The 10,521-nt window shown below is 53.2% G+C and overlaps 1 protein-coding gene across 3 annotated transcripts in view; it reads left to right on the forward strand.

The window, feature by feature from the left end:
* Positions 1 to 9,644, forward strand: part of Lmf1 (lipase maturation factor 1) — an 80,132-nt gene extending 70,488 nt beyond the window's left edge. For all 3 annotated transcript variants that reach the window (XM_031350662.1, XM_031350663.1, XM_031350664.1), the window contains 5 exons: positions 3,053 to 3,239; positions 3,717 to 3,870; positions 4,021 to 4,204; positions 4,726 to 4,838; positions 9,437 to 9,644. In XM_031350662.1, coding sequence (XP_031206522.1) covers positions 3,053 to 3,239; positions 3,717 to 3,870; positions 4,021 to 4,204; positions 4,726 to 4,838; positions 9,437 to 9,629 — 831 coding nt within the window. In that variant the 3' untranslated portion in view covers positions 9,630 to 9,644. The remainder of the gene's footprint in view (positions 1 to 3,052; positions 3,240 to 3,716; positions 3,871 to 4,020; positions 4,205 to 4,725; positions 4,839 to 9,436) is intronic.
* Positions 9,645 to 10,521: the final 877 nt, after the last annotated feature.

Consider the following 10,521-nt stretch of genomic DNA (forward strand, 5'->3'; position numbering starts at 1 on the left):
CAGAAATCCGCCTGCCTCTGCCTCCCAAGTGCTGGGATTAAAGGCATGTGCCACCACTGCCTGGCTAAGACTTAAAATTTTTAAAGATTTTTTTAGATATATGTATAAGGTGGGGATGGGGTTGTGAGCATGTGAGTGCAGATGCTGCAGAGTCCAGAGCAAGGCATCAGATCTCCTGGAGCTGGAGTTATAGGCAGGTTTACACCTCATGCCATGGGTGCTGGCAGAAGCTGGGTCCTTTACAAGAGCAACGAATGCTCTTTACCAGTGAGCTATTTCTCCAAGCCCCAAAGACCTAAATTTTAGGTCTTTGCACTTCACCATTCAGCACTGTGCTTATAAAGAAATCAGGGTCTGTCTGAAGAATGTTTCACTTTGTTCTTTACAGTTACTAGATGGGCATCTCTCACTTTTTTAAAAAAAAAAAAAAAACAGGGTCTCACTATGTAGAGCAGGCTGACCTCAAACTCACAGAGCTCTGCCTCCCAAGTGCTGGGATCAGAGACATGTGCCACCACACCCAGCTCACTGTTTTTTGTGGGATATTTTTTTGTTGTTTGTTTTTGTTTGGTTGTTTTGTTGTTGTTGTTGTTTTGGTTTTGGTTTTTTAAGATAGACTCCCTCATGTAGCTTAGGCTAGCTTTAAGCTTGCAGCCCTTCTGCATGTCTTCCTGAGTTCTGGGACGTGCACCACCACGCCTAGCTGTTTGAAAGCTTCTTTTTGTCACCTCGGATGGGTGTCCTTCCCTCGTTCTCCATCACTCCTCGCTTCAGCTGTGTCACTGATGTCACTCTTGTCCCTCCTCCTCCATGTGATCTGTCTTCTCGATGGTTTTGGAAATTGGATCGGGACCCGTGTTGTTTGTTCAAGTCAGTTCTGGTCGTGATTTCCTGAGCTTCTGTGATCTGACGCTGTTAGCCCTAACTTGAGGAACTCGAGGGACTGATTTGTTCATGTTCCCTACTCCAGGACTCCATTTCATGTGGCGGGATGACATTTTAAATGCAACACATTTAAATGAATGTGTGAGAGTGAACCACTCTCTCCCCACACACACAAGCACACACTCAGGAACGAAGCTGAGGCTGAGCAGGAGACAGCGGAGTGTCGAGATGCAGCTGCACACACTCAGGAACGAAGCTGAGGCTGAGCAGGAGACAGCGGAGTGTCGAGATGCAGCTACACAGAACGTTCAGTCCACATGAGATGCATCCTGGAGTGAGGAACATAAACAAGTCGCTTCCTCAGGTTCCCCTAGTGGGGGACAACAGTAAATGCACAGGTCACAGAGCACCTGGCCTAGAAGTGATGCACTTCATGGTCTAATCAATCCAGAGCCAGAAAAGAAAGAGAAGTTGGAACCACTTGGGTTCTTTCACTGGCTCGCAAGAAAAGATGGACCCATACGAAAGCAATGTCCAGCTGTCTAGTGAGGTTTTAGGCTGCAGACCAGGCCAGTCACAGAAGGTAACGGCAGGCCGGTACAGCTTCTAGGGACAGGCAGGGATGCTCAGATGTCTTCCACAGGCACGTACACGGCCTCCACGGCACCCCAGGGAACCAGGGCTTGCATTCCTTGGTATGAGGGAGCAGTCTTACTGAGACCATGGTCAGGAGCTCTTCTACATCTTTCTCTGTCCCCTGGGCTCCCAGGCACAGTTCAACCAGTTTTGTATATCTCCCTCCAACTCTGGGAAGTCAGAGCTGCCTTCTCTGCCCTCACCCCCCCCCCCCGACTCTTTGCTCCCTAGATCATAGTAGACATAAATAGAACCTGTCTATCTAGATACTATATAAATCATGTCCGTCCACAATGAATACCAAAAAGGGAGGGAAGTAACTGGCCCTGTGCCCATAGAAGTCTCACTGTGGAGTGCATAGAGGCTTCTCCGATAGTATAGAAAGCTCTGGTTGTAAACTGCATAATCTTAAACCTTCCAACTACCCAATGACAAGGTGAGCATTGTGTGGTCTTGGTGTACATAGCCAACAAGGGATGCTAGGAAATGCTTAAGCTCCCCAAGTGTTCAGGGGGACAAAAGAGGGTGAAACACCTCTGAGCAGCAGGGCCTTGATCCGTGCGGGTGATCAGCCTGAGGCTGCAAGCCAGGTGGCAGCACCATATGTTAATAGCGTTGAACCAGGACCTTCAGCCCTCTCCCTCCTACATTTGTGGCAGTGTGAAGCCCTATGGTGGCCATCTTGGAAAGTAGTCTACCTTGTGGCTCAACGCAGGTCATGTCTACTGCAGGAGCACAAGCAAGGACTCTGAGGTAGATGTCACCTATGGGGTGACCCTCCACAGTATCCCAGAAGCCACCTTGTAGCTCCCATTCTGTAAAGCTCAAAAGAGCCCACTATCATCAGAGTGTGAGGGGTGCTCCCTGCTATCAGGCTCCACAGAATGTCTCAGAGTAGGGTTATCTGACTAACATAAACCACATGGTGTGAGCCTCATTGGAAGCCACTGAGCCACACACAGTGCAGGTGTATTTTGCCATGTGATCAGTGTGTCCATTCAGTCTCTTTAAAGGTCTAGGCTGAAGCCAGGCTTTCCAGTCTCTGTCCTCCTCATTTGTGACTCCTGGCCAGCTGCCACTGTCCTCCAGGTCTCAGCCCTAGGCCACCGTGTTGTCTCCTGTTCCTGTTTTGCTTTTTGTGAACCCCAACCTCCAGGCCAGATCTGTACCTCAAGCCCTTCCCACTAGGCCTACCTTATCTCAGAGCTGTCCCCATGGTATGTCCCAGGGAGCCCAGGATGCTCAGGCCACCACACAGATAGATCAAGCCAAAGCCTCCCCACCCTTTCCTGGGCTTGCCAGTTCCTATGTGGGTTCTGCATCCATCCATAGCAGGCTCTGCACCTGGGGTCTCAGTGAAATCTACACATTTAGAGAGGACTTGGGGACAGAGCTGAGAAAATGACAGAGGGGCTCAGAAGCCCCTCTGGAGCATTTGCTGGGCTACTGATGCATGGGCACCCAGCACAGATACATAGAGGGAGACAGCCCTGGCTCCCAAGCGTATGACAGTGTGAGTCTGCATCCACAGGTAGTCCTCATCATCAGTGGGAACTTGAGCTTCCTGAACTGGCTCACCATCGTGCCCAGCCTTGCCTGCTTCGACGATGCAGCTCTGGGATTCCTGTTTCCCTCAGGATCTCGAGGCCTAAAGAAGCAAGTCCTGGAGATGCAGAGGGAAAATACACAAAGGGTCCAGCCCAATCCAAGACACATAGGTAAACCAGCAACACAGGCCCCCACCCCTGTCAGCCCCATAACTCTCCTGCGTATGCCTCATGAATATGTCGGAAGGTTGGGTAGCCACCAGGTCACAGCACTCAGAAGAGAAGGGTGGGTACCACAGGCCCTGGGAGGGAGCATCTACTATCTAGGCCTACTTTACCAGGCCTGGGCCAAGGTCAGTTGTCCCTTTAGCCACTCCCCCTGCTTAGACAGTCACCCTTCGTTCTTCACACTGGCTTTGGGAAATGTTCTTAGCTCAGGCATAACAGGCTATGGCTCAGGGCACCTTCCCCAGCCCATGGGTTGGGAGGCAGCATTTTACATGGCCAGCTGGGTATGTGTGTAGGTCTTTTTGAGCCTTGAAAAGCAGAATGGCAAGCAAGGTTTTCTGAAGGAATAGTGTAGCTTTGCCCGGGGATCGGGAGCCTGGCTGGTGACAACCAATCCCCCCACCCCGACCCTTGGGCTAGGCTGCTTGGTGCGGCAAGCAGTCAACATCTCCCTGGGCATCCTGGTGGCCTGGCTCAGCGTACCCGTGGTTATCAACCTCCTAAGCTCCAGGCAGGTCATGAACACCTCCTTCAACCCACTCAGGATCGTCAACACCTACGGGGCCTTTGGAAGGTATGGGCCCAGCATCCTGGCTGGGCACTGGGCTCCACCCTTCTGTCCATCCCAACACACTTTGAGGAAGCATGAGCTCAAGGCAGCACCCTCTCCACCTGGGGGAAAGGTAGATACCGTGGACTCACTAGCCGCCTTCATCTCCTCTAGTATCACCAAAGAGCGGACTGAGGTGATCCTGCAGGGCACGGCGAGCCCCAATGCCAGTGCACCTGATGCAGTGTGGGAAGACTATGAGTTCAAGTGCAAACCAGGCGACCCCTGGAGGCGGCCATGCCTCATCTCTCCATACCACTACCGCCTGGACTGGCTAATGTGGTTTGCAGCTTTCCAGGTACCCATCGTGCGCCTGCTCTTTGCCAAGGGTGCTAAGACGCCCACCAAGAGGGTCATAGAGGAGAGGGTCCTCTCCTCAGAGTCGCATACCACCCAAGGCACTGAGCAGGCCCTGCCTTGACCTACACCTGCCTGGGAAAGGTTCCTGCCATAGCTCAGGTCTCCCAAGGCCCAGGCCAGTGTTGTGGTCCTGTAGGATCCAATGCCTCTGTCCTCGTCCCTCTCACAGTCACACCTAAGACTAGGGCAGGGAGCCAGGTAGAAAACACAGCTGGGCCTGGCTCATGAGTGAGTGACCCTCAGGTAAGACTCCCCAGAAAGAGCTGGATGCAGGCAGTTCCTGGAAGGTTGAAGAGTGAGCCCTCAGAGGAACCCAATCCTGGCACATGCCATACTCCAGCCAAGCTGTGGAACACAGGAGAGGAGGGAGTGTGCTGAGTCGGGCCACACCATGGTGGGTGCCAGCTTACTGGGGAGTAGCTGTCCTCGAACCCAACCTCACAAACACTATCCTTCCAGACCTATGAGCAAAACGAGTGGATCATCCACCTGACGGGTAAGCTCCTAGCTGGTGATGCTGAGGCTCTGTCTCTACTCGCCCTCAACCCCTTTGAGGGCAGGACTCCCCCCAGGTAAGAGATTCCTTATTCACTAAGTCTGTGATCAATGGGCAGTGTCCACTAGGGCCTGGATTGGGCACCCAGATACATGATATGGCATTCAGTAGCAGCCAGAGACTAGAAGACTGAGCAGTCCTGAACTGGCCCCGTCCCTCCCCTGAACCCAGACTACCATTGATGCTGACAGAAAACACAGTCCTGTCTCCCTGGAGAAGCCTCAGGACAGCTGCACCTGGAGCTGCCCACAGCTGTCGAGGCTGTCAGGAGGGGAGCCGAGTGGCTGTGAGCAGCTGCGAGTGTGGCAGCCCAGGCAAGGGATGCGGCCAAGTGCCTCCTCACACTGCCTACTGTGGCACTGGGAGTATGGGGACATCCCTCCCCACAGACCACCAGCCTCACTCCCCTCCCCTCCACTCCCCTCTGTCCAGCACCCTGCAGCCACCAGGAGATCTGAACTAGGCACACACTGGAATGGATACACATTTCTACATTTGCTAGTAAGCAAACATCTCTGACGTAGCCCTTTGCCCTTCCAGACTCAGGAAAGCTTTTCGCTGACCAACCTCTTGGCTGTTGTCTTGGGTTTGTGTCCCACCTGCCAGGAATAGGTGGAAGGCCTGGGCTTAGGGTGAAGTCACGTGATTCAGAGGCTCTGAGGGTGTGGTCAGGTGTTCCTTGTGGAAACGAAGCCTGCAAGCAGATGCTGCAAATGTGAAGATACAGGTCCGGCTGCCCTCGGTGTGACTCAGTACAGAATTGATATTTCCTCTTAGTGTATGTGCAAGGCAGATGAAATACAGTGAATGCCACAGAGCACGACCCAGCAGCAGGGCCATCATCGCACTCTGCCTGGTTGCTGAATGTGATCTTAGCCTGCCCCCACTGCCAGCTGTGACTTTTGTCAAATGAGGGGTGACTCTGGAGTCTCCACGTGAGAGGATGAGCCAGATTCCTCCCTACCCTGCCCTGTGCCTGGGTGCTGTCCATAAAATAAACACAGGAGCTTTGAACAGTGTGTGTAGGGGGGTGACAGCAAGGGACCCCAGGACCCCCAGCATCAACCTTCAACAGCATCAGCTTTTCTTGCTGCCTTGCTTCCTGTCTGTGGAGATGAAGCAGCATCAAGTGCCCAGAGAGGAGCCACAGAAGAGACAGAAGACACAGCAAGGGTGATCCTGCCAAAGCCAGGAAACAAATGGTCCCTCTTAGCAGGAAGGGCCAGGCACATTTGGACTCCACTCTGAAAAAAAAAGAAGCCATTCACAGGATGGCCCTGTGCTGGCTCAGACACTCACCACAGCAAACAGTGCCAGCCTGGCTTCGTGTGGTCAGTGGGGGCCTTAGATCACCACCTTTACCTGGTAGTGCCAGGGTGCCAGATAAAAGGTCTGGGCCTCTAGCATGGAGTTAGGAGAAGCCACACAACAGAAGGTTCAACCACGACTTGGGATCCCTAACACCCAAACTGCTAAGAAAAACATAAGAACCATCGAACTGACTGGGGAAAGACAGTCAGTGGATGACAGGGGCTGATTCTTCCCACATCAGTCATGAGGTGGTGAGGAACATGATTACGATCATGGAAAGAGTCAGCAAAACAAACAAACAAACAAACAAAAAACAAAAAAATGGATGACAGAGGGAGAACCAAAGGAGTCAAGAAGCATAGCCCCTGGGGTGAAGCACCAGATGGGGTGGGGAGCTGGGGCGCAAAGGAGGAGGCAGCCGCAGCCTGTGTAGACAACCAGCTGAGCGCCGGGCAGAGGGTGGAGCTAGAATAGCAACAAGATCCAGAAGGGGCATCTGCAGAGTCCCTGAGAGGAAGAGTCCCAGCTCAGGCTGGGACAGCATTGGTGAAGTTTCCCAAAGTTGGCGGAAGTCCCCCCGCCCACCCAACTGAGAGGTCAGTGAACAAAGGGACCCCCAGAGAGTAAACCGTGGAGAGATGCACACCAAGGCACAGGAAACATCTAGAAACTGTAGACAGTGAAGGGGCTGAGCAACCAGAGCCAGAGCCACCACCTTGCCACTGAGGGCCAAAAGCCACTCAGATCCAGATCTCACCAGTTCAGTGAGCCCTAGGGATCCCCTCTTTCCTTCCCCTCCCCAACACTGGGTTTACAAGTGTGTACCACAATAATCAGACTATGTATGTCTATATATGCACGCGCGCGCATGCGTGTGTGTGTGTGTGTGTGTGTGTGTGTGTGTGTGTGTGTGTGTGTTCTGGAGATCAAACTTAAACACTTTACCTACTGATCCATGTCACCAGCCTTCAAAAAAGAACCCCTAGAAGAAAAGGGGGTGGGGGGGCAGCTAGAAAGATGGCTCAGCGGTTCAGAGCACTTGCTGCTCTTGCAGAGGACCCAGGTTTGAGTCCCAGCACCCACATGTACCTCACAATCATCTCTAACTCCGGTTCTAAAGGACCCAACACCCTCTTGACCTCCACTGCATCAGGCACACATGTGGTACACACACATACATGCAGGCTCACCTCAAATCGATATGGACCAGTCAGAAGTGAAATAACAGGATACGCCACGCTAACAGTAATGATCGTCTGAGGCAGGGACTGGGGTACCGTTAGTAAAGGACGCACATGAAAAGCTGTGAAATACAGGAAGAAAATGGTAGAGTTGGAACAGCTGCAGTGAGAGAGCCCTTACTCCCCTTACAGCAGCATAGTGTGAAACATCAGGCACCCGAATGAAACATGGCACCACCAAGCAGCAGGACCAGTCAGTCACCTAGAGTGTGCCACCCATGTGAGGCCAGCAGGGTGTGTGGGAAGGATCTGAGCAGGGAGAAGCAGGGGGTTCCATCAGAGAGGCGCCACTCTCCTTCCATGTGGCTGAAACAAGGTGAGGTGTCAGCTTGAACACACTAAAGCCATCGGAGCACCGTCAGGATTGCTGGGGAGGCAGGCACCACAGCCTCCCTGGAGGACTACTCCGCAGGCCTTAGGAAACGAAAGCTGAGCTGAGCCTAGCTGGGGCCCATGGACAGCCATTTAACCCAGCATGAGACCAATCCCTCTAAAATACACAGTCACAGCAGCTTTGACAGCCAAGGCTTGAACACGGCACAGCTGCCCTTCCTCCCAGACCATAGGACATGCCTGCCTCAACGTGTTCCTGCCGTGGGTACTGCTTATTGCCCAGCAGCACAGCACAAGGTACCTGTGAGCATCTAGAAGGCCATGCTGAGTGGAAGAAGTCAGTCCCGAGGCCCAGTGACCAAAAGAATATAGATGGTGGGGAAGAGTGATGAGACAGAATGTCCTGCTGTACGTGTCATGCCCTAGCTGCTGTGTGTATCAGGCCCTAGCTGCTGTGCGTGTCAGGTCCTAGCTGGCATAACCAGTGTAGTTTTGGAAGATGCTGCCCATTGAGCCTGATATTAAGCACCCTGCTACAGTCAGTGTGCCCTTTGCTTGCTTTCCATGGCTGATGAGTACCATGGAAAGCTCACAGGTTACAGGCCATCCCTGAGGTAAGGCCACGGCAGGAGCCTCAGAGCTGGTGGCAGAAGCTGAAGCAGAGACCACAGCGCACCACAGAGACCCATGGGCTTGCTCCCCATGGCTTTCTCAGTTTGCTTTCTTCTCCAGCCCAGGACAGTGTGCTGAGCTCCCAACCCTGTCACTAATCAAGACAATGCCCCGCAGACACACCTATAGATAGGTCAGTCTGATCCAGGTGCTTCAGAGGTTGACGTCCCATCTTCTCAGATGACACTGCTTTGGGTCACATTGATAAACACTAACCAGCACAATCAGGTTCTAGAACTTTCCAGGGGTGGTGTACGTCTTCCTCAGTACCTTCACAGACCTGCCAGGGAAAGCACCAGGCCCTGCTCTTTCCCAACCTCCCAGGCTCAGCACTGGGCCCCTGACCAGGACCCTCACACACACTACACCCCCATCGGCTGGAGTGTCCAGGCCCTGTAGCCCTAGACCTTCGACCATAACTTGAGGAGAAAATGAAAGCAAGAGGGCTAATTCAGAGAAGATAGAATGATTGCACAACAGGAGCCTCCCCAGAGGCCCTGCATTTCTGCCCTCCCCAGCCTTCGGAAATGTGGGGTCAGGATCCCAGGTTCAGGAGAAGAGGGACTTTGTGGCACTCTCCAAGGCACAGCCTTCCCTTGTTGGTGCCCACCTGTGGAGTCCAGCATGCCTCTGCTCATGACTCCCCAGTCCGACCCTCCCTCAGGGATCCTGACCCATTCAGGTTTGAACACCAGAAGAAGGAAGGATGGCAGCCCCACCCAGGATCAATGCTGCCTCAAGACCCACACCCAAAAAGACCTAGCATGCCCCCGCCCCAGTATCAAGGCTTGCTGCATCCTGTGCACACCCTGGTAGGATGAGTTGGAGAGGGTGGGTCATGAAGACAGGGCATCACCTAGGGGCTCCCTCAATCCCAGGATACAGCATAGAACCCCACATGTACTGTTTTATATCCCAGATCTGTAACAGGCCTGGGAATGTTTTGATCATGAAGCTGCCACCCACAGATGGCAGGGGCCTAGGCCGGCCTTCTGGGACATAGAGGAGCCTGGGGGAAGAAGCAGAGACATACAGGCTGACACACTGTGCCCTGCAGGTGGATCCGAGGAGAACACTACCGGTACAAGTTCAGCCTCCCCGGGGGCCGGCACGCTGCCCAGGACAAGTGGTGGATACGCAAGCGAATTGGTCCTTACTTCCCCCCACTCCGCCTTGAAGATTTGAAGGAATACTTTAAGACTCGGAAGTGGCTGCTGCCAGAACCCCCATCTAAACACACCCTGAAATAAAGATAAGAGACCAACTGCTTGTCTACCTGTTCATTCTGTGCTGTGGCCACGGGACCCACACAGTGACCAGGCAGCCCATGGGTCCTGCCAGGAAGAGATATGAAAAAGGTTGTGCTTCCTAGCCCTCAGTTCCTGCCTCTGTCCCTGTCACCTTTTTATCCCTTCCCTGTTGTGGAGAGAACCCCTAGTCAACCCCATGTATTGCATGTGACCACGCAGTGGGGTTCAATGGGCACCAGACCTTTAACTGCAGGACAGCAGTTCCTCACCATTCCCCACCATCACGGACACCCACCCATCCTGTCTCCAGGACCACTCCTACATCCGAGTCACAGAAGGCCACTGCCCATATCTGGATGTTGGTTATTTGGGGACCCTTTCTTAGTCTGGGCTATGGTAGCAACCCCAGGAGTCCTCAGATTCCCTGACCCAGAGACTGGTTCCCACGTAGCCCAACCATACATTCGTAGTCAGTCCCGTGGGCAGATCTGCATCACAAGTCCAGTGTGGCAGCACCAACTCCCTAGGGCAAAGGAGGCTTGCTGTCCTCAGCATGATCCCTCCCCAGGACCCCTTACACACCACCCAGGCACATACACACAGATACATGAGGCTCATGAGTCCCTCGCACATTCCAGTGTAGGATATATGAAAAGCGTAAATAGAAGCTCTGTTACCAGCTTGTGGCCATATTCCAGCCTCACGTGGGTGACATGTGGAGAGCCAAGTAGAGCCATGTGAGCGGAAACCTTGACCAGCAATGCTTAGGGCTTCCCTTGACTTCGTGCACAGACCTTCCCAGGCTCACCAGCTACAAGAACAGCAGAGACTCTAGGAATATTTCCCCATCCCCCTTCTTGCTAAGCATGGTGTCTGGAGCCCATGTTACCCA

This window comes from Mastomys coucha, unplaced genomic scaffold (assembly GCF_008632895.1).
Source record: "Mastomys coucha isolate ucsf_1 unplaced genomic scaffold, UCSF_Mcou_1 pScaffold5, whole genome shotgun sequence".
NCBI classification, from domain to species: domain Eukaryota; kingdom Metazoa; phylum Chordata; class Mammalia; order Rodentia; family Muridae; genus Mastomys; species Mastomys coucha.